Source organism: Solanum lycopersicum, chromosome 5, assembly GCF_036512215.1.
Source record: "Solanum lycopersicum chromosome 5, SLM_r2.1".
In the NCBI taxonomy this organism is placed as follows: domain Eukaryota; kingdom Viridiplantae; phylum Streptophyta; class Magnoliopsida; order Solanales; family Solanaceae; genus Solanum; species Solanum lycopersicum.
The window spans coordinates 9,419,996-9,445,000 of record NC_090804.1 but is presented as its reverse complement, the minus strand read 5'-3'; the positions used below and the strand labels follow the sequence as shown (position 1 = coordinate 9,445,000).

Genomic DNA, 25,005 nt, shown 5'->3' with positions numbered 1-25,005 from the left:
CGACTACAGTTATAAACAAATTGACATAGAAGAAGACCGAGAAATAGTAAAAGAAAGATTAAGTACTTCAAGCGTACCGAATAAACTAACAAGAGCTACACCATCAAGAATGAGTACATCTAAAAGAAACTATATACTCCCACAAGACTTACTACTAAACACAATCGAAATAACTCCATACCATTACTACATAGCCGGAATAATGGACCAAAGAAAATACCAAATCTTAATAAATACAGGACAAGAAGAAAATTATATAACAAGAGAATTAATACCAGAAACATAAATCATAAAAATAGGACAATTATGCCCTGAACTACGTAGAGAAATACGAACAAATGAGGAAATGACAGAAAAAGAAATAATTATAGGAGGAATACCCTTAACAATTCAATTTAAAATTTACCAAGGAAATCAAAACATTACCTTGGGGATAAAATGGCTAGAGAAATTTCAACCTTATAATATAGAAAATGAACAATTAACTATGACTTATCAAAATAAGAAGATAATTATCAAAAGAACAAAATGAATAATGAAAATCTATATACTTGCAAAGATTATTGTCGAAGGATATTATAACAAATATTATACACCAATGATAAATACATGAGCAGAAGCAAATATATGTAAGTATAATTGTTTACCAGAAGATAAATGGGAAAAATTAAAAACACCTATGGTGGTAACAAGATTTGATAACGAAGGAAATATGATTACGTATAAAGCAAAAAATATAAAAATACAAATATGGGATAAAATACTAACAATAGGAGAAATCTATAATTTTGAGTTCACAACAAAAGATATGTTATTAGAAATACCATTCTTAGATAACATATACCCACATATAATAACAAGAACACACAGGTGGTTTACCACACCATGCAAACATAAAGTATGAGCAAAAAGAGTAAATAATAAACAACATAAATCCACAAAATGGATCAAAGGAAGTGAAAAAATTATGCAATAATTGGAAAATATAAGCAAAAATCAAACACAATTAGAAACTATTATCTTTGCAATAGCCAAAGTCAAATCAATACAAGACAAACTAGAATTACTGTACAATGAAAACCTACTACAAGGATGGGAAAAACATAAAACAAAAATAAAAATTGATTTAATTGATGAAACTAGCATAATAACACAAAAATCCTTAAAATACAATGCTAATGATTTAACGGAATTTAAGATGCATATAAATGAACTACTAAATAGTAACTACATACAAGAAAGCAATAGCAAACACAGGAGCCCAACATTTATTGTAAACAAACATAGTGAACAAAAACGAGGTTAAAGTAGGATGGTCATAGATTATCGTAATCTAAATGCAAAAATCAAAATATATACCTACCCGATACCTAACAAAATATTAAAAATTAGACAAATCCAAGGATATAATTACTTCAGAAAATTTGACTGCAAATCAATATTTTACCATCTAAAACTAGAAGAAGAATCTAAAGAATTAACGACATTTACTGTACCACAAGGATTTTATGAATGGAATGTTCTACCATTTAGATATAAAAATGCACCAGGTAGACACCAACATTTTATGGACAATTACTTTAATCAATTAGAAAATTTCATTGTCTATATAGATGATATATTGTTATATTAAAAAACACAAGATGAACATGTCAGGTTATTAGAAAAATTTATACACATCACTGAATAATCTGGCATAAGCCTAAGTAAAAAGAAATCAGAAATTATGAAACTTCAGATAGAATTTTTTAGGAATACAAATAGATTAAAATGGGATAAAAATCCAAACCCACATAGTACAGAAAATAATCACCCTTGATGAAAATATAGATACATAAAAGAAATTACAATCCTTTCTAGGATTAGTAAACCAAGTGAGGGAATACATACCAAAATTAGCAGAACATTTAAAACCATTACACAAAAAATAAGATGTCGAATATCATTTTGACAATAGAGATAAAAAACATATAAGACATATCAAAAACTTATGCAAAAAACTACCGAAACTATATTTTCCAGATGAAAATAAATTATTTACTTATACTGTTGAAACGGATTCGAGCAATCACAGTTATGGAGGAGTCCTTAAATATAAACATTACAAGGAAAAAATAGAACACCATTGTAGATATTACTCACGATCCTATACAGAAGCAGAATTAAAATGGGAAATAAATAAAAAAGAATTATTTGCATTATATAAATGTTTATTAGCATTTGAACCATATATTGTTTACAATAAATTTATTGTGAGAATAGACAATACACAGGAAAATGGTGGATAACCAAAAAGGTACAAGATTCAGTTACAACAAAAGAAATAAGGAGATTAGTATTGAACATATTAAATGTCACATTTACAATTGAAGTGATCAAAAAATCTCATTGCAGATTACCTCTCAAGAGAAAAATAATGTAGATACATTGGAAAAAATACTAGCTACCATGACGACACTTTGTCAGAAAATGGAGAAAATAGAAAGCGGAGTACAAATGCTAAAAAAATAGCTAATAGTCAGCAGCATGACTCTAAACATGAGGAGCTAAGTCAGCAGCATGACTCTAAACATGAGGAGCTAAGTCAGCAGCATGACTCTAAACATGCAGAGCTAAGTCAGCAGCATGACTCTAAACATGCGGAGCTAGAAGGTGACATTGGGAAATACCTTAAAACCCATAACAAAATGTCAAATACAGCTGCAGTTATCACATCTACAGAAGGATCAACTACAAAAAAAAAAAGATGGTAAGACAAAATATACAAATACCAATATGAATAAAATATTCTCCAGACCATACCTTCTAGAATACACCCAAAAAGATGTATTTGTTCCCCCACAAGTAAATACCTACAAAACCAGTTTGGATTCACACAAACAAATATATAACCATATCACCAGGACGTATATAGAAAATATACACAAAATCCAAACCTTTTCGAATCTAAAATCTTAGAGCTAAAAATACCCTAAATTTAAATGAAAATTATATAACCCTACACTTACAGGGACATAATAAACTCATAGCACAACCATGTACCAATTCAAATCTAGTAGAAACTTGCTACAATTATGGACTTTTAAGTATAGTATACACGATAACAGGTGAAGAAATATCTAAGATACCAGAATTATACAAAGCATTTCTACATTACAAAAGAATAACTAAAGGAACTTTATTTTATATAAAGTTTTATTCAGCAACTGCGGAAATATTATACGACGAAATCAAACCTATAATACAAGTTATCAAGATAGGTTTGACCAAAGAAATGATAATCCCGGAGAAAATAGAAATACAAGAAGAAATGCAAAGGGTAAATATCCCAGAATTCTATGCAAATAAAAGAACTATTGGGATAGTTACCATTTTGAATGAATTATCGAATAATTATCTAAACAGAAACGCAATTTGGAACTACTACAATCGAGATAAGACGATGATATGTTCCGATTGCAGAGAGCTAAAAACAGCAGATATGGAAGAACTACGCCAATGGATACTAAGCCTGTGGAGACCAGAACAACCACTTACCACAAGAGCTATCAAAAATTTTTTTCCACAAAATATGATGACTAGATACTGTAAATTAGTAGGCCAAAAATACCTAGATCATCTATGCACAAAATGTGACAGAAAAGACAACTACATCCCAGAAGTACAACTGGAATAAAAGCAGAAACAGCCAATAACTAGAAAACAAAGAAATAAATAGTAGTATGTCAGGCCATATGTTAAAGTAAAGGTCATTATGTAAAGTTGTAAAGTTATGAATAGTAGTATGGCAGGCCAAATGTAAAAGTAAAGGCCATTATGTAAAGTTGTAAAGTTATGAATAGTAGTATGTCAGGCCATATGTAAAAGTAAAGGCATGTAAAGTTGTAAAGTTATGAATAGTAGTATGTCAGGCCATATGTAAATGTAAAGGACATTATATAAAGTTGTGAAGTTATAAATAGAAGTATGTCAGGACATATGTAAAAGTAAAGTTCATTATGTAAAGTATTTTGTATATATAGGGGACTTCCCCGCATTAATTAAATTAGGGTCTTTACCACATCCTCTCTTCTCTCTCTCTTAGTTCCACACACACACCCGCATCCTCTCTTCTCTCTCTCTTAATTCCACACACACACACCCTTTTGGTTTCTTGATCCTAGGAATCTGTTACTCCTTCATTATTCCAATCTTTAATTATTTTGGAACCAAAAGGTTCTGGTAGTTTTGAGAAATATAGATTTTGAATCTCCTTACTTTCGTTTATATCATATTTTACTTTGTAATAATATTCCTTAAAGCACGTGTATATTCATCCAGATAACACATATTGCATATAACTAATTTTGTCATACGGAGTCTATTGGTTAATTTTTCTTTATTTTGTTCTTCTATTTCTGTAGTCATACTACTGAATTCATGTCCTATATTTCATATTTAGATAGTATATCCATATTTGTTGTTGCTATAGTTCCATCCAATTGTTTATTACTTCTGAGGGTTTCTAAACTTTCCTTAGATAGATTTCAAAGCCATAATTTTGTTGCTCCTATTAGTGTTCTTTCTATATAGCCTTGTGTTTCGTTAATTGCTATTTTATTGTCAATTATTTGTTTTGATATGTATCCTATCCATAATTGGATTGTTTTATTAGTATTTGTAACACAGTCTAAATTTATGAAATTATGTTGTTCTGTTATTGGTTTAGGCGTCCATTTTTTATTTAGTCTACTATTCAATAGCGTATCTGATCTATCCGATTGTTCGTAAGTGTAATAAGTGGGGGTTGTTCTTCTTGGACTACTTCTTGGTTTTTTTAATCCTAACTTACTAGGTTTGTCATCCTTTTTAACATCTCCTGTATTTCTTTCTAATTCATTTGGGCTATTTCTTTGTTCTAAAAGTTTTGTATATGTTTCACTCATATCACTTATTTCTGATTTTTCGTCAAGACCTATTGTCGGTTATGTTTTAACAATTTTTAGACTTTTCTTGGTTATATTATGTTTATATTGAGTTGTTTCTATCATTAGGTAGACTGAGGATTAGTTTGTAGGTTTTGTATAATCCTTAGACTCTTGATGGACAATTTGGGTTGCTTAACTTAGTTTTTAGCCAAAAAAAACTTTATCCAAGGTTTATCCTTTATCTTAGTGTAACTTAGTATCTTTATAAATGCTTCTAGGTGGCATGAAATTTAAGATTCTGCGTGTTTCTTATTTCAGGAATGATTGTGTGCCTATTGTTATATTTTGAGCCTTTAAGTTCGTTAATATTATTTATTGTTGGGCCGGAGGTTGTGAGCTTGGACTACCTCGAGTTTCATGTTAGTACATTTGTGTTGCATCAGGTTTTACCCTAATGATTATTTCATGTGTTGATTTGATACAATATCATGCATTTCGTACTCACTTTTGATTTGTTTATTCTTGAAAAACCTTTGGGACCTTTATATTTAAGGAATGAAAATAGTTTTCACTATGTTTTCCCCATATGTTGAGTTGTGAAAGGGAGGTTCACTAGTGAAATTTTGAGAAGATTTTATATGGGAAAATAAAAAAATTTCAGAGTTTTTATGACATAAAATGACAAAATACTTGATTTATGAGTTTGTATGCATATTGAGCCACTTTTGCAGTGATAATCTTGAGGTATAATTTTAGGCAGACTCTCACTTGAGATACGAGTTATATTTCACTATAATGCACTTATTGATGAGTCTGAGGTATTTCGGGTGGTTCGAGGATTTTTCCATGCTTCTACTTTCTTGTATTCATCACTTGCACCGCATCATCCTATTTGTATGAGTTGTTTTATGTATGTTACGACTGTCTTGTACTTGAGTGTTTAATTCCTTCTTATGATCTTGTATTTTCCCCTCTTTTCTTGGTAGTTGATTATCGTAACTTAGAACCTTTCCACAGTAATGTTTAGAAGTGTCGTGTTTCTCTCTCTATATTTGATCTTTCTAAGCTTGGTCGACCTGTTTAAACTACTGAGTACCCCATATTTTGGTACTCGTACAATATTTCTCCATCTTTTTCTCATGCAGCTCTCAGTAAGAGCTATTCTCAAAGAGCGGTAGATCTCCCATGATCGTTGTAGATTATGATAATTGTGAGCTCTTGATGTCCAAAGGCTTACTATATTTCCTTCTTTTGTTCTATATTTTGAATCAGGCAAACTTGTAAATATAAACTCTTTGTATGTAGATGCTCATTTACGAGTGACACCAGGTCCGATGATTGATTATTGTGTTCAATTAATTTATTTTCCTTGAAGGCTACTGTTATTTTCAAGCTTTTTTTACCGATAATAAGTTAGTTATATAAAATATGTTATTTTCTTTTACTTTGCATATACAGATTAATAAGTTGTAAAACTTCAAGTCTGTTCAAAGAGCTATTAAACCAAAATATTAAAGAAAAAATTTGCCCCTATTTTTTTAGCAAAAAACTCATCATAATTCCTTCTGTCTTCTTTTTTTTTTGGCAACAAATTAAAGTCATCATAGCCCCCCCTTTTTTTTGTAACAACCATATCTTATTACTTATTTATTTTGGAAAAATCCCACACATCATAATTCTTTATTTTTGAAAATAAACTTATTATAATTCTTGAAATTGACTAAATATATAAACATCTTTATCCACAGTTGATTTTCTTTTTCATCCAACGGCATACAAGTTCAATCCTTGTGATCATATTCTCATTGGTTTGTTTATAACTCCCGGTGGGCTATAAATATAAAAGCCAGATTGCTGTAGAATTTCACATACACACAACAATTCAATTCTTCCTCTTCATTTGTCTATTGTTTCTATAGATCAAAAAGAAAAATTGTTAGTTTTTTTAAGTGAAAAAAAGCAATGGCCGGTAAAGGGAAAAACCGTGGTTCAAATGCTAAAAGGAGATCTTGTAGCAGCAAAGCCGGTCTAAAATTTCCAGTGGCTCGTATTGCCTGATTCCTCAAAGTCGGGAAACATGCCAATCGTGTTGGTGCTGGAGCACCTGTATTTCTCGATGCAGTGCTTAAGTACCTTGCAGTTGAAGTGAATATCTCATGTCCTTCTCTCTCTCTCTCGCTGTCTCTCTCTCTTTCTCTCTCTCTCTCTCTCTATCAATCAATCTATCTATCTCTATCTTTTTTATATGTCAACTTTCTAGGGTTTGTGGGTACTAATTTTTACATATATTGATTGATTGTCGGTGCTTGAATTGGCTGGAATTGCAGCGAGAAAGGATAAAAAGACTCGTATCACTCAAAGGCATATTCAATTAGCTATTAGGTTTGATAAGGAGTTGTATCAATTTCTTAGAAATTTGACCATTCCGAATGGTGGTGTTATTCAAAAAATTCACAAAATTTTGCTGCCTAACAACAAGAGTAACACTTCAAAGGTTGTTGTTGCTGCTAAGGAGGAGGAGGTAATGACTGAATATTTCATCACTAGCATCGCGATGTTTGATTTTATTAATTTCCATATATTCATAGAAAACTTTATAATTCTATATTTATGTGGCTTAGAATTAAAAGTCAACATACTTGGATCTTATATTATGTATTGTTTAATTTTCTTCAGTTATCATATTATTTATTAGTTCTATTGTTATTTATTCTTATATGTTCATTTCTTGATGTGTATAATAATTTCAGTTTTTTTCTCTCTAGAGTTCTTAGGAATCTTTGTTAACTATTTAATTTCCCAAATTTGTAATAAAATTTCAATCTAAATAGAAATTTCATGATAGATATAAAGTACTATAAATGAAAGTTTTTCTTAGAATGTTTTCTTAACTATTTTCCAAATTTGTAATACAGAAATACAATTTCAATTTATTTTGAAATTTCATGATCAAATACTTGTAGTGACTAGATCTAAAGCAATGTAAATGAATTTTTTTCTATAAATATACGAGATGATATATTTGTAATATGATCATGGATATCGTTATTCATGTATTGACATGTATTTTATGCTCTTGATAGCATGTCACTGTTTCGAGACCCTATTCAAGGAAAAGTTCTTGATTAGAGGTTTAGGTGCAGTTTTCACCTTGTAGTCGGTTATGTTTTAACAATTTTAAGACTTTTCTTGGTTATATTATGTTTATATTGAGTTGTTTCTATCATTAGGTAGACTGAGGATTAGTTTATAGGTTTTGTATAATCCTTAGACTCTTGATTGCCAATTTTGGTTGCTTAGCTTAGTTTTTAGCCGGAAAACTTTATCCAAGGTTTATCCTTTATCTTAGTGTCACTTAGTATCTTTAGAAATACTTCTCGGTGGCTGATACGCTCAAACTTACTTCTCAAATGAGAAGTAAAGCGGTCGCGTCAAGTAAATAACCCAACTAGTGAGGTTGGGATCGTTCCCACGAGGAAAATAGTCTAGACTTAACTTAGACTTGTTATTACTATTGTTCGGTTGATGACTTCCTTAGAAAGTAAAAACATAAAAAGGGGGTTCTATCTCTAAATAAGTGAAAATAAACAACGAACTTGAAAGAGACACTTAACAGCTTCTAATTTTGGGTTTTAATCAATAAATCGAAGTAACTAGGGATTACGTGTTCCCCACAGGTTTATAACTTGATAATTCTAACTATAACAATTCTTTCCTAGTATCTTGATGCAAAGTGATAAGTTATGTATTTATAAATACTTGGTCCGGCATGTAGAAAATTTTACTCTGCACCTTTGTCCGGCTACGTGTGTTACTTTCCTAACCGTTATCTTTACCTCATATTAAGCATCGTATTTGATATTTGACTAAGTTATTACCTCGTACCAATCAATACTAGCCTATTAGATAGTATACACTAAATCTATGTTAATAATTCTTTTCCTATTATTTACCTCCTTGTTCCGGCAAGTAGCATTAAGGCAAGTTCTAACGTTGATTATCCGTTAAAAAGACTTCTAAGAGAAAGAATTATTAATACATGCAAGACACTATTCTAGAATTCTTATTTTAGCTAGGGTTTATCTCATTATTATCCTATGGTTCCCACAACCCTAATTATGGAGTTTAGTTACTCATGGCCATAATCACAATATTCAAATATGTTAAATAAGAATTCATGTACTTACTTCAATGAGAGAGAATAAAGTCCGTAAATTTGCTTGATTAATCACCAAAAATCACTTGTAAGAATCTCCAAAAAATCAAACACTAATACACAAAGTCTAATAATATGATGTCTAATCTAGCAGAGTCTCAAAAACGAGGTTTTTTGAACTATTTATAAAAAATAAAAACCTAATTAAACAAGGATTCTAATTACTGGAAATCTGCCAAAACGCGGCTGGGTCGACGGACCACGCGACGGACCGTCGTGGTCACAACGGACCATCGTGGATTCGTTATCCCATACTTGGTGCAATTTCTTCTGCTGCTTTCTTCATTCCCCTCGACGGCAAGTGTGACGGACCGTCATAGGCACAACGGTCCGTCGAGGGTCTTCGTTTCAAAATAATTCAACTCTTGGAATCTGGGTACTGGGATCACTTCTCTGATCTTCACGACGAACCTGCATGACGGACCGTCATAGCCATGACGGACCGTCACATGCTTCGTAATCCCACACTTAGTCAGACTTCCCCATCTTCCTTCAGCAGCTGCACTACGCTGCCACCTACGGACCGTCACAGGCACGACGACCTGTCATAAGCTCCGTAGGTGGTCTCTTCTGCATTTTTTCGCTCAAAATCTCCGCTTTCAGCTCTGGACAGATTTCCTGCAAAACAAAGGAAACTTATATCAAAATTAGCACAAAAAAGGCTTTCAGACACATTAAACTTAAGGAAAAAGTATTAATTATACTGTGAAACCACGATATATCAACACCTTCAACTTAAATTCGTTGTTTGTCCTCAAGCGACGCACTATGACTCACTACACAATCTTTGTACAATAGTATTCATGTTTTATCCTTTGCAATCATTTTGCTATCAATCCCGATTAATCTCATCAAATCTATGCATGCTATCACTATTAGGCTTGAATTTTGTGGGATTCGAACATGACAGTGACTCACCATGCACTAACACCTATCCTCTTCAATTTCTCACCGAGGTGCTAACAATTCCGGTATTGCAACTAGTGTCCTCACTTTAGAACAAAATCCTCATTTTTCACACAATGATTTCAGTTTGAGTATAAGGATTACTTTTTAACACTCGCTCTCAGAACAAAGGCACACTCATTCATACCTATTGCCATAAGCTTGTCTTTATTTTCACTGCCTTAAGTTCGCTATACAACCCTAGGATCACGATAAGACTTTCTTAGTTTATAACATAGGCTCAGAGTCAGGTAGGGTATATTTAGGTATACTTTAGTGACTTTTTTCCCTCCTTGACATATCGGCTAAACCTTCCACTTTCTATCACTTTATCTCACCCAGTTTCTCCCATTCTTTTACCTTGCTATTTTCCCTTCTTTCTTCATTTCTGTAAGTGACACTTTTCCCTTTTTTTTCAACGAGTTCTTGAGTCATTTTACTTTTATTCTTTCTCTCTCTTTGTTCTTTCAACCCCACTTTCCAGAGCATTCCTCAAAACAGCCACCCTCAACTCATGGCTTTTCCATGAGTCAAGGTACACAATACCCAAAGTCGGGTCAGGGCCGTAAGGAAGGTTGTTGATGCATTAGCCACCCTCAACTTATGCTTTTGGCATAAGCTGAGGTGCACATGTCCAAGGAGGGACCAGGGCCAACATATTGTTCCCAGGAAAGATCGGTTGGGGTGAAAAAGAAAGGTCTAATTTTAAGCTCAAATTATTTGGATCAAAGAAGGATAAATTTCATTTGGTTTCTTTTATTTAGGCTAGAAATGATCTATCTTGAATAAGGGCCTATGATCATTTCCTAATTGTCTGTTACAGCTTACTTTTAGCGGGACTAACCAGGCAAGTTCTAGCTTAGTACCAGTAGTGGACTATTCAAATTTCCTCACACTCATTTGACATCTCATCACTATACCAGATTATCAGACACCTAGTTCGACTTGAAGATTTAGGGTAATGCAATGGTGTAACTCTATTTCATGTTTAGAGCCACTCAATTATCAGTTACTACGCCTAGTCATGCAACATTTTCCAGTTTTATCAGGATATCATTTTAGCCATCATGCTTCAGAGTTAAACTATGTACAAAAGATATAACGTGCCGGTTCAACAGAAAAAGTAATCAGTCTTTTGGGAAAAAGAACACAGGCAAGAAAACCCCAAAAGAGGGTAGTGAGTTGGGCTACTCAGACTTCACCCTAACACTCACTTTCCATTTACCCCACCCCCAAAAAAGCATGCAATTCTCCCCAATGCATAAAAAATCTAAATATTAGAGTGGTAGGTGAAGCAAACCTGTGGCGCAAAGCGTCGTCGATTTAACAAGCTGGTGAGTCCAGTTCCCGGAACCCACATCCTCTGTAATCTGGACAATCTCAGTGGTATCTTCAGCAACAGCCGCACAATCAGTAGTGCCTCCTGCTGTCTCTACAGTGCGGGAGCTAGACGCCCCAGCCGCTATCTCCGATGCTCTGATTTGGTATGCCTCCGCCTCAGCAAGTGAGGCTCTCCTTGCAGCCTCCATCTCTCGGCGCTCCTTCTTCCTTGCTCACGCCTCATCCTCTGCTCAACCCCTATGCCTCTTGGCACTCTCTCGAGGGGGAGGTGGTGGAATTTCAGTAGTAAACAGGTCCGCCAATACTGTGTCCTCAGAAGGCTCGACAGAAGGGGTCTCAGAATCTGGCACCCTCACCTCTAGTATCGTGTCGATGTCTGCACGAAGACTGTCGAATGCAGCCTGAAGAGCCGACACATCTACCGGAGGGGCTGGTCGAGCTAACATTCTCAACTCAAAGGCATCTAGGCACTGGTTAACCTCAGCAATCATCCGCTCGGTAAACTGTTGCATCTTCCTCTCTAGACGCGCTTCAGACGCAGTGATCAACTTCTGCATCCACAGCTGGATATGATGCAGAAGAGTGGCCATTCGTGCCTCCAGTTTTTGGACCCTAGAAAGCGAGACCAGTAACGGTAGAGGGGCGGTGCGAGAGGAGCTCGGGGCTGGGCTACTACCCGGGATAGACTCGACCGGGGTAGTGTCAGTGGACGCCTGTGTAGCTGCGCGGGCCTAAGCCACCGTATCCGCAAGATCATCAGCAAGTGGTGGCAGCTCTGGACAGGGCCCTCGACATGGGGCCAACTCATTGGCCTCGTCTCTGACGAGGCCGACATCAAAGGTGCCCTGCGGGGTCTTCAACTAATCTATGTGCCATATGGGCACACCTGTGGTCTTGCAAAGGGTAAAGATCATACACGGGAAGGGGTAGGTAGTAGTGACGCTGAATTCCCTCTCGTGCATGACTACCTGGAGAAGCCATGCGAAGTCGACCTCGAATCCAGGTATCATCACCGCCATCAACAGTGCTCGATCCCAGGTGACGATGTTATCAGCAGCTGTGGGGGAAAGGCAGTGACGGACGAGTAGCCAGAAGAACTTCGCGATGAATGTGAGGTTGGCCTTCTTGATGTCCCCCTTCGGCTCGGTGACCCAATAGGCACCCTCTCCATCTACTGACAGGTGCTGGGCCATCCACCTCTTGGTGGTCTCTCTCAATGCTGGCTCGTGCAAGAACTGTCCATACTTTACTATCTGCCAGCGGTAGTCAAACATTGCAGTTATAGGGGTCCGCATAGCATCTGCACTTCTCGCCGTATAGAAACCGGCGGATAGCTGGCAGGGAAATGTCAACCTGCATGCCCCAGAGTTGAACCTGCTGCAGTGGGGCCTGTTTAGTGGGAGCAGCTCGCCTATCGATCTGTGATCGAAGAGTCTCTACATAAGTTGCGTAGAATTCTCGGACCATTTCCTCGTTATATTGTCCCAACGGAGGGACTGTCCACTCTAAGCGATGCCTGGTGAATAGGTTGTGGATCTCTGGCATCGATGGGAGACTCCCTATAAGTACCCGCCGCTCCAAGGTGAGTGTCCGAGTCATTACTCCTTTATCTGTAAGGAATTTAGCGTCGGAGTAAACTTGAAACTGGCCTTCGACACACCACCGGTTTGGCTGGTCAGAGACTAGGGTGGGGACCTGGGCTGGTGCGCCGGATGTAGAGTCTGAACTGTCAACCTCATCAGACGAGGCCGACGCTGCAGCAGTGGCGGGTGTGGGAACCTCAGCAGAGCCTGAACCTTCCTCGGACCATGATACTCCTAAGGAGCCACATGCTCCTTCCTTTTTTGTGGCTGACCCAGAGGGTGTGCCGGTCAGTGGGTGCTCCTCATCAGACTGGGAGGCAGTGACTACGCCGGACGCCACCGTCTTGGGTGTGGCTCTGAGTGCACGTGCAGCACGGGAAGGTGCGGAAGTGCTAGGGGGAACATATTCAGGGTCCCGCTCATCATCAGAGCCGATGATCAAGCGTGCAGACGGGGCAACAAACTTTGATCGCCCGCGTGCGTAGGTTCGGTCTTGCTTGGGTGCCATAGTAGATAGTACCTGCAAAGGATCGCTATTAGTACGAGTAGTGGCAAACAAGACAACCGAGCCCTTATGACATAAAACATTGAAAATAGTGTGTTAGTGATATTGAAACTGTTTCACATGACGGTCCAGATGACGGCTCGTCGTGGCTATGACGGACCGTCATGAGGTCCGTCGTGTTGTACTTAGTCTATGTATATATAAAGAACCCTGAAGGAGGGGTCTCTGACCATAATGACGTTCGAGCAGGACAGACCGTCGGACCGTCGTTGGTACGACGGTCCATTGTAAGAGTCCGTCGTAGGACACTTAGAAAATGTTGGGAGACCCTTATAAGAGGGGTCTCTGACCATCATGACGGTCGTGCAGGATGGACCGTCGTGGGTACGACGGTCCGTCGTAAGTGTCCGTCGTAGGACACTTAGATAATGTTGGGAGACCCTGAGCAGAGGGATCTCTGACCATCATGACGGTCAAGCAGGACGGACCGTCGTGGGTATGTAGGTCCATCGTAGGACACTTAGAAAATTTTGAGAGACCCTTAGAAACAGGGTCTCTGACAACCAGAACGGTTGTGCAGGACGTACCTTCATGAAGACAACGGTCCGTCACAGGCGTCATTGGGACAGGGTTCTAGGGCTTTTGGAATGGACCCTATGACGGTCCGTCGTGTGTGCGACGGTCCGTTATCGGGGTCTCATTCTGAATAGCGGTGATAGAACTGGGGGTACCCAATGCATCCCCGATGAACCCACATGGTCTTGTAGTGTTGTGGACCTATATGTGTCTATCCCAACTACCTAGGAAGCTACCATTGCAAAATCACCTATGCCTAGGGTTATCAACATGGCAAATTCGAACATTTTGAGCCTAGGTTTAGACATAATCATATAAAGGAAACAATATTCGACTAAAAACAAAGCTAATACTAACTACTAAACAAAAATGCAAGATAAATGAGTATAAATTTAGAGACACATACCTTGGAAATAGAGAAAAAAACAAATGGAGAATGATTCAGTTGGCAAGGTAGACACCTACAGCAGCAGCACCGACTAATAGAAGATAATGATAAGGCTTAGGAGGATTTTGGGGGCAATGATCAGTGGGGGGAAATGTGGAAGTTGAAAAGAGAGGGGAGTAAGGAAGTAATGGGGTGAAATATGAAGGGCTGGGGAGTATAAACGGTCAGATTTTGAAAAGGGTCCAGCCGGGTTGGGTCGGGTAGAATTCACTAATCACGCGACGGTTCCCCGACGACGGTCCATCGCAGTTGTGACGACCCTTCGTAGGTTCCGTAGTGTGTGCCCTAATTTCAAAATGACAGAAAAACGTACCTGGTGTGACGGATGCATTCGACGGTCCGTTTCATGCGCAATGGTCCGTCGATGTATCCGTCAGTGGCTGCTGCGGAGTAGTTTTCTGCAGAATTTCCTTGTGATATGCCTGCAAATTTAAAACCCATTAATAGAAAAATTCTACCATTATTAAAAAGACGATAAGTATTGGGTTGCCTCCCAACAAGCGCCTGATTTAATGTCGCGGCAAGACTGGGGCCACTTGATTACTCAGACTTCATCAAGATGGTATGCCTCTATCACTTTATTCCCCGATGCTTTATGCCCAAAATAGAGTTTTATTCTATCTCTATTCCTCTTAAACCGCACTCCCTCCTTGGCTTTTAACTCAACTGCACCATGAGGGAATACTTGGGTAATCAAGTAAGGGCCAGTCCATTTGGACTTGAGCTTGCCGGGAAGACAAGGCACCTCTAAACTGTCTACAAGCACCAAATCCCCAACCATAAACTCTTGTTTTGCAATTTTCTGTTCAGTCTCCTTCATCTTTTCTTTGTGGGATATGACAGATACCGATTGGAGCTCACCACTCTGCCTCATGGTCCTACAAATGTTGAAGGTTGCTTCTTCATTTTTCAACCGAAATGTCCTCTGTCCCTTCTCCATATCAACTAAGGCTCTACCTGTAGTAAGGAATGGCCTCCCAAGAATAATGGGCACCTCAAAATCGACTTCGCAATAAAGAATAACAAAATCTGCTGGACAGATGAATGACTCCACTTTTACAAGCACATCATGGAGTATCCCTATGGGCTTTTTCACTGTCCATCGGCCATCAGTAGCCGCATCGCAGTGGGTGTTGGATTCCACAAACCCAACTTCTTGTAAATTGAGAGGGGCATTAGATTTATGCTTGCCCGCAGATCACATAATGCTTTCGCAAAATGTAATGACCCAATTGTACAAGGAATAGTGAACGCACCCGGATCTTTTTTCTTTTGTACTAGGGATCTTGTAGCAATAGCACTACAATACTGCAATCTATCATCATCCTCAAAAGTGACCGATCTTTTCTTGGTGACAAGATCATTCATAAATTTGGCATAACCGGGCATTTGTTCTAGAGCTTCTACCAAAGGGACATTGATAGAGAGATGCTTCAACATTGTTATGAAGCGCCGGTATTTACCATCCTCGGTCTTTTTCACTAATCTCTGAGGGAAGGGTGGTGGTGGCCTAGGCATGGGAATTACCTTGATAGGTACTTCTGCATCTTTTCCATTACTTCCCTCTGCTTCACTACTACCCTTTACCACACTTTCCTCAGTAGATGGCATAGGTGGGTCGATGGTTTGTCTACCACCCTATGTAGTAATTGCCATGCAGTGCGCATCATTCTTTGGATTTTGGACAGTGTTGCTAGGAAGAGTGCCTGGTTGTCGTGTGTTCACTGTCGCAGATAATTGGACCACTTGCAATTCGATCTGTTTAATCGAAATTGCATGTGTATCAACTTTTTGCCCAATACTAGCTAAATCACACCTCAACTCTTTAATGTGTTCATCACTAGTGTCGAACCTCCTCATAATTTTGTGCAACATATCCTCAACTCGCGCCATACTATCTCCACCATCCCTTGGAGTAACTTCACGATTTTGAGGAGGGACATAGGTCCCATTCCTGTCGTTTCTATTAGCATAGTTACCCCTGTTAAAGTTGTTGTCACGGTTCTAGTTTCCATTTCGGACATAATGACCCTCACGGTTGTAGTTACCATAGTTCCGACCTTGGTTCCCTTGACCTTGGCGCCAATTATCCTGATGCGAGCCTTGGGCGCTTGGTCGGAAACCCTCCGTCTGCTCATTTACCGCATAAGTGTCCTCCGCATAATAGCACTCATCATTTGGAGGTGCTGGTTTAGCCAAGTAGTTGACTGCATTAATCTTTTCTGCACCCCCAGTGACATGTTTTAGTACCAACCCAAGCTCAGTTCTCATCTGAGCCATTTCTTCACGAATGTCATCTGTGGCTGGGTTGTGAGTGGACTACACTGCGAAGTTGTTTCTCTCTATATCGGACTTCCTAGTACTCCAAGCTTTGTTGTTACGGGAGATTTTCTCTAATTTCTCAGCAATCTCAGCATAGGGGCATTGTCCATAAGATCCACCTGCTATAGTGTCCAACACCGCTTTATTGTTATCATCCTGTCCCCGATAGAAGTATTCCTTCAGTGACTCATCATCAATACGGTGATTTGGAACACTTCTCAAGAATGAAGTGAATCTATACCAAGAACTACTAACTGACTCTCCTGGTAGTGACACAAAGTTATTCACCCTTTCTTTGTGGTTTAATTTCTTGGAGACCGGATAGTAGCGTGCTAAGAAGACACCCCGTAGTTGGTTCCAAGTGAAAATGGAGTTGTATGGAAGCTCAGTAAACCACATAGTAGCCTCTCCCGTCAGTGAGAGAGGAAACACTCTGAGACCTATTACATCTAGATCCAAATCAGGCCTCCCCACACAACTTTTAGACACTGCCCTTACCTTAGCTATATGGGCATGTGGATCCTCAGAAGGTAGCCCTGAAAACAAACCTCTGGCAGTGAGCATTTGCATCAAGCTACTAGTTACCACAAAAGTGTAGCCTGTGGATAGAGGGGGCAAGACTAGTGGCCCATTCGAGTCTGCTATGTTATCATACCTTCTGTAGTATGCTTGGGGCCGTGGAACGGGATTTTGTCCCCTCTGTTGATGTTCACCCGGAGCGTCAGGTAACATCTGGCCATGAACATCCACTGAATCTGGGATGTTCTGGTTTGGATCCTCATCATTTATTCCCAAGTTTCAATTCATATTGCGCAGTGTTTGCTCTAGCTCGTGATCGTTGGGAAACAAGGGTTCTCTTCCTCTCCGTGTATTTGGCATACAAGGAGGATAGTTCTGAAAAGAAATCAAAAACAATAAAACAAAGTAAAATCAAGAAAATATCAACTAAACTTTAGTAATAAGTTCAAGTTAATCTAAAAGGTAAATTCCCCGGCAGCGGCGCCAAAATTTGATACACTCAAACGTACTTCTCAAATGAGAAGTAAAGCGGTCGCGTCAAGTAAATAACCCAACTAGTGAGGTTGGGATCATTCCCACGAGGAAAATAGTCTAGACTTAACTTAAACTTGTTATTACTATTATTCGGTTGATGACTTCCTTAGAAAGTAAAAACATAAAAAGGGGGGTTCTATCTCTAAATAAGTGAAAATAAACAACGAACTTGAAAGAGACACTTACCAACTTTTAATTTTGGGTTTTAATCAATAAATCAAAGTAACTAGGGTTTACGTGTTCCCCGCAGGTTCATTACTTGATAATTCTAACTATAACAATTCTTTCGTAGTATGTTGTATGCAAAGTGATAAGTTATGTATTTCTAAATCCTTGGTCCGGCATCTAGAAAATCTCACTCCGCACCTTGGTCCGGCTACGTGTGTTGCTTTCATAACCCTTATCTTTACCTCATATTAAGCATCGTATTCGATATTTGACTAAGTTATTAGCTCGTACCAATCAATACTAGCCTATTAGATAGTATACACTAAATCCATGTTAATAATTCTTTTCCTATTATCTACCTCCTTGGTCCGGCAAGTAGCATTAAGGCGAGTTCTAACGTTGATCATCCTTTAAAAAGACTTCTAAGCGAAAGAATTATTAATACATGCAAGACACTATTCTAGAATTGTTATTTTAGCTATGGTTTATCTCATTATTTTTCTATGGTTCCCACAACCCTAGTTATGGAGTTTATTTACTCATGGACATAAACACAATATTCAAATATGTTAAATAAGAATTCATGTACTTACTTCAATGAGAAAGAATAATGTCCGAAAATTTGCTTGATTAATCACCAAAAATCACTTGTAAGAATCTCCAAAAAATCAAACACTAATACACAAAGTCTAATAATATGATGTCTAATCTAGCATAGTCTAACCTCAAAAACGAGGTTTTTCAAACTATTTATAAAAAATAAAAACCTAATTAAACAAGTATTTTAATTACTGGATATCTGCCAAAACGCGGCTGGGTCGACGGACCACGCGACGGACCGTCGTGGACTCCGTCGTCCCATACTTGGTGCAATTTCTTCTGCTGCTTTCTTCATTCCCCTCAACGGCAAGTGTGACGGACCGTCATAGGCACAACGGTCCGTCGATGGTCTTCGCTTCAAAATACTTCAACTCTTGGAATCTGGGTACTGGGATCACTTCTCTGATCTTCACGACGAACCTGCAGGACGGACCGTCATAGCCATGACGGACCATCACAAGCTTTGTAATCCCACACTTGGTAAGACTTCTCCATCTTCCTTCAGCTGCTGCACTACGCTGCCACTTACGGACCGTCACAGGCACGACGGACCGTCATAAGCTCCGTCGGTGGTCTCTTCTGCATTTTTTTGCTCAAAATCTCCGCTTTCAGCTCTGGACAGATTTCCTTCAAAACAAAGAGAAACTTATATCAAAATTAGCACAAAAAAGGCTTTCGGACACATTAAACTTAAGGAAAAAGTATTAATTATACCGTGAAACCACGGTATATCAGTGGCATGAAATTTTGAGATTCTGCGTGTTTATTATTTTAGGAATGATTGTGTGCCTATTGTTATATTTTGAGACTTTAAGTTCGTTAATATTATTTAATGTTGGGGCAGAGGTTGTGAGCTTGGACTACCTCGAGTTTCAAGTTAGTACATTTGTGTTGCGTCAGGGTTTACCCTTATGATTATTTCATGGAATGAGTTGGTACGATATCATGCATTTCGTACTCACTTATGATTTGTTAATTCTTGAAAAACCTTTGGGACTTCTATATTTGAGGAATGAAAATAGTTTTCACTATTTTTTCTCCATATGTTGAGTTTTGAAAGGGAGGTTCACTAGTTAAATTTTAAGAAGATTTTTTATGGGAAAATAAAAAAAATTCCGAGTTTTTATGACATAAAATGACAAAATACTTGATTTATGAGTTTGTATGCATATTAAGACACTTTTACAGTGATAATCTGGAGGTATCATTTTAGGAAGATTGTCAATTGAGATACATGTTAAATTTTACTACAATGCACTTGTTGATGAGTCTGAGGTATTTCGGGTGGTTCGAGGATTCTTCCATGCTTCTACTTTCTTGTATTCATCACTTCCATCAAATCATCCTATTTGTGGGAGTTTTTGTATGTATATTACGACTGTCTTGTACTTGAGTGTTTAATTCCTTCTAACGATCTTGTGGTTTTCCCTCTTTTCTTGGTAGTTGATTATCGTAACTTAGAACCTTTCCACTGTAATGTTTAGAAGTGTCATGTTTCTCTCTATATATTTGATCTTTCTAAGCTTGGTCGACCTGCATAACCTTCTGAGTACCCCATATTTTGGTACTCATACTATATTTCTCCATCTTTTTCTGATGCAACTCTCAGTAAGAGCTATTCTCAAAGAGCAATCGATCTCCCATGATTGTTATAGATTATGATTTTGGTGAGCTCTTGATGTCCAGAGGCTTACTATATTTCCTTCTTTTGTACTATATTTTGAATTAGACAGACTTGTAAATATAACCTCTTTGTATCTAGATGCTCATTTACGAGTGGCACCAGGTCCAAAGATTGATTATTGTGTTTAATTAATTTATTTTCCTTGACGGCTACTGTTACTTTCAATCTTGTTTAACCGATAATAAGTTGTTCATATGAAATATGTTAGTTTCTTTTACTATACAAATTACACTTTAATAAGTTGTAAAACTTCAAGTCTGTTCAAAGAGCTATTAAACCAAAATAATAAAGAAAAAATTTGCCCCTTTTTTTGAGCAAAAAACTCATCATAGTTCCGTCTGTCTTTTTCTTTTTTTTTTGGCAACAAATTAAAGACATCATAGCCCCCTTTTTGGTAACAACCATATCTTAATACTTATTTATTTTGGAAAAAACCCAGACATCATAATTTTTTATTTTTGGAAATAAACTTATTATAATTCTTGAAATTGACTATATATATCAACATCTTTGTCAACCGTTGATTTTCTTTTTCATCCAACGGCATAGAAGTTCAATCCTCCTGATCATCTTCTCATTAGCTGGGTTATAACTCTTGGTGGGCTATAAATATATAAGCCAGATTGCTGTAGAATTTAACATACACACAACAATTCAATTCTTCCTCTTCGTTTGTCTATTATTTCTATAGATCGAAAAGCAAAATTGTTACTTTTTTTTAAAGTGAAAAAGAGCAATGGCCGGTGAAGGGAAAAACCTTGGTTCAAATGCGAAAAGGAGATCTCGTAGCAGCAAAGCCGGTGTCAAATTTCCAGTAGATCGTATTGCACGATTCCTCAAAGTCAGGAAATATGCCAAACGTGTTGCTGCTGGAGCACCGTTATTTCTCGCTGCTGTGCTTGAGTACATTGCAGTTGAGGTGAATTTCTCAAGTTCCTTTTCTGTCTCTCTCTCTCTCTCTTTTATATGTCAAATTTCTAGGGTTTGTGATTACTAAATTTTACATATATTGAATGATTGTAGGTTCTTGAATTGGCTTGAATTGCAGCGAGGAATGACAAAAAGACTCGTATCACTCCAAGGCATATTCAATTAGCTATTAGATTTGATAAGGAGTTGTATCAATTTCTTAAAGATGTGACCATTCCGAATGGTGGTGTTATTCAAAAAATTCACAAAATTTTGTTGCCTAACAACAATAGTAACACTTCAAAGGTTGTTGTTGCTGCTCAGGAGGAGGAGAATTAAACGAAATATTTCATCACTAGCATAGCGATGTTTGCTTTTATTAATTTCCTGATATTCATAGAAAACTTGATAATTCTATATTTATGTGGCTTAGAATAAAAACTCAACATACTTGGATCTTATATTAAGTATTGTTTCATTTTCTTTAGTTATCATATTATTTATTAGTTCTATTGTTATTTATTCTTATATGTTCATTTTTTGATGTGTATAATAGTTTCAGTTTTTTTTTCTCTCTAGAGTTCTTAGGAAACTTTGTTAACTATTTAATTTCCCAAATTTGTAATAGAATTTCAATTAAATAGAAATTTCATGATAGACATAAAGTACTGTAAATGAAAGTTTTTCTTAGAATGTTTTCTTAACTATTTTCCAAATTTGAAATACAGAAATACAATTTCAATTTATTTTGAAAATTCATGATCAAATACTTGTAGTGACTAGATCTAAAGCAATGTAAATGAATTTTTTTCTATAAATATAAGAGATGATATATTTGTAATATGATCATGGATATCGTTATTTAGGTATTGACTTGTACTTTATGCTCTTGATAGCATTTCACTATTTCGAGACCCTATTAAAGGAAAAGTTCTTGATTAGAGGTTAAGGTGCAGTTTTCACCTTGAAGTCGGTTATGTTTTAAAAAATTTTAGACTTTTCTTGGTTATATTATGTTTATATTGAGTTGTTTCTATCGTTAGGTAGACTGAGGATTAGTTTGTAGGTTTTGTATAATCCTTAGACTCTTTATGGCCAATTTTGGTTGCTTAGCTTAGTTTTTAGCCGGAAAACTTTATCCAAGGTTTATCCTTTATCTTAGTGTCACTTAGTATCTTTAGAAATACTTCTAGGTGGCATGAAATTTAAGATTCTGCGTGTTTCTTATTTTAGGAATGATTGTGTTCCTATTGTTATATTTTGAGCCTTTAAGTTCGTTGATATTATTTATTATTGGGCCGGAGGTTGTGAGTTTGGACTACCTCGAGTTTCAAGTTAGTACATTTGTGTTGCGACAGGTTTTACCCTAATGATTATTTCATGTGTTAAGTTTGTATGATATCATTTTTTTAACTCACTTTTGATTTTTTTATTCTTGAAAAACCTTCGGGACTTTAATATTTAAGGAATGAAAATAGTTTTCACTATGTTTTCCCCATATGTTGAGTTGTGAAAGGGAGGTTCACTAGTTAAATTTTGAGAAGATTTTATATTGGACAATATAAAAAAATCAGAGTTTTTATGACATAAAACGACAAAATACTTGATTTATGAGTTTGTATGCATATTGAGCCACTTTTACACTGATAATCCTAAGGTATCATTTTAGGCAGACTGTTAATTGAGATATGAGTTATATTTCACTACAATGCACATGTTGATGAGTCTGAGGTACTTCGGGTGGTTCGAGGATTCTTCCGTGCTTCTACTTTCTTGTATTCATCACTTGCATCGCATCATCCTATTTGTGTGAGTTGTTGTATGTATGTTACGACTGTCTTGTACTTGAGTGTTTAATTCCTTCTCACGACCTTGTGTCTTTCCTTCTTTTCTTTGTAGTTGATTATCGTAACTTAGAACCTTTCCACTGTAATGTTTAGAAGTGTCGTGTTTCTCTCTATATATTTGATCTTTCTAAGCTTGGTCGACTTTTTTAACCTACTGAGTACCCCATATTTTGGTACTCATACTATATTTTTCAATCTTTTTCTGATGCAGCTCTCAGTAAGAGCCATTCTCTAAGAGTGGTCGATCTCTCATGATCATTGTAGATTATGATTGTGGTGAGCTCTTCATGTCCAGAGGCTTACTATATTTCCTTCTTTTGTACTATATTTTGAATTAGACAGACTTGTAAATATAATCTCTTTGTATGTAGATGCTCATTTACGATTGACACCAGGTCCGAAGATAGATTATTGTGTTTAATTAATTTATTTTCCTTTAAGCTACTGTTATTTTCAAGCTTGTTGAACCGATAATAAGTTAGTCATATAAAATATGTCTTTTACTATACAAGATACACTTTAATAAGTTGTAAAACTTCAAGTCTGTTCAAAGATTTATTAAACCAAAATATTAAAGAAAAAAATTTCCCCTATTTTTTGAGCTAAAAACTCTTCATAATTCCTTCTGTCTTCTTCTATTTTTCGCAACAAATTAAAGACATCATAGCCCCTTTTTTTGGTAACAACCATATCTTAATACTTAATTATATTGGAAAAAACCCACACATCATAATTCTTCATTTTTGGAAATAAACTTATTATAATTCTTGAAATTGACTAAATATGTCAACATCTTTATCCACCGTTGATTTTCTTTTTAATCCAACGGCATACAAGTCTAATCCTCGTGATCATTTTCTCATTGGCTGGGTTATAACTCCTGGTGGGCTATAAATATAAAAGCCAGGTTGCTGTAGAATTTCACATACACACAACAATTCAATTCTTCCTCATCATTTGTCTAATGTTTCTATAGATATAAAAGCAAAATTGTTATTTTTTTTTGAAGTAAAAAAGAGGAATAGTCGGTAAAGGGAAAAACCTTGGTTCAAATGCTAAAAGGAGATCTCGTAGCAGCAAAGCCTGTCTAAAATTTCCAGTGCCTCGTATTGCCCGATTCCTTAAAGACGGGAAATATGCCAAACGTGTTGGTGCTGGAGCACCGGTATTTCTCGCTGCTGTGCTTCAGTACCTTGTAGCAGCAAAGCCTGTCTCTCTCTCTCTCTCTCTCTCTCTCTCTATATATATATATATATATATATATATATATATATATATATATATATATCTACCCTTTTTATATGTCAAATTTCTAGGGTTTGTGGTTACTAAATTTTACATATATTGATTGATTTTAAGTGCTTGAATTGGGTGGGATTGCAGCGAGGAATGACAAAAAGACTAGTATCAGTCCAAGGCATATTCAATTAGCTATTAGGTTTGATAAGGAGTTGTATCAATTTCTTAGAGTTGTGACCATTCCGAATGGTGGTGTTATTCCAAAAATTCACAAAATTTTGCTGCCTAACAACAAGAGTAACACTTCAAAGGCTGTTGTTGCTGCTCATGAGGAGGAGGATTAGACTAAATATTTTATCACTAGCATCGCGATGTTGGATTTTATTAATTTCCTTATATTCATAGAAAACTTTATAATTCTATATTTATGCGGCTTAGAATAAAAACTTTACATACTTGAATCTTATATTAAGTATTGTTTAATTTTCTTCAATTATCATATTATTTATTAGTTCTATTGTTATTTATTCTTATATGTTCATTTCTTGATGTGTATAATAGTTTCAGTTTTTTCTCTCTCTAAAGTTCTTAGGAATCTTTGTTAACTATTTAATTTCCCAAATTTGTAATAAAATTTCAACTCAAATAGAAATTTCATGATA

General features: G+C 36.6%; 1 protein-coding gene and 2 pseudogenes across 1 annotated transcript; all 3 read left to right on the top strand.

Moving 5' to 3' along the window:
- The first annotated feature begins 6,869 nt into the window (after positions 1-6,869).
- Positions 6,870-8,146, top strand: LOC101260436 (probable histone H2A.3; annotated as a pseudogene).
- Positions 8,147-21,084: 12,938 nt separating this feature from the next.
- LOC101260138 (probable histone H2A.3) lies at positions 21,085-21,596 on the top strand (annotated as a pseudogene).
- A 2,291-nt stretch (positions 21,597-23,887) lies between these two features.
- LOC101259842 (probable histone H2A.3) lies at positions 23,888-24,687 on the top strand. Its single transcript, XM_069298181.1, has 3 exons — positions 23,888-23,987; positions 24,124-24,306; positions 24,461-24,687. Exons 1-3 carry the CDS (start codon positions 23,888-23,890, stop codon positions 24,685-24,687), a joined length of 510 nt encoding a protein of 169 aa, XP_069154282.1.
- The last annotated feature ends 318 nt before the right edge of the window (positions 24,688-25,005 follow it).

Bases quoted from the DNA above. Each gene is read 5' to 3' on its own strand.
- LOC101259842 (XM_069298181.1), top strand. From the start codon at position 23,888: ATGTCAACATCTTTATCCACCGTTGATTTTCTTTTTAATCCAACGGCA. The intron at 23,988-24,123 runs GTGGGCTATAAA...AGTAAAAAAGAG, and splicing joins TGGCTGGGTTATAACTCCTG to GAATAGTCGGTAAAGGGAAA. The intron at 24,307-24,460 runs CAAAGCCTGTCT...TTGATTGATTTT, and splicing joins GCTTCAGTACCTTGTAGCAG to AAGTGCTTGAATTGGGTGGG.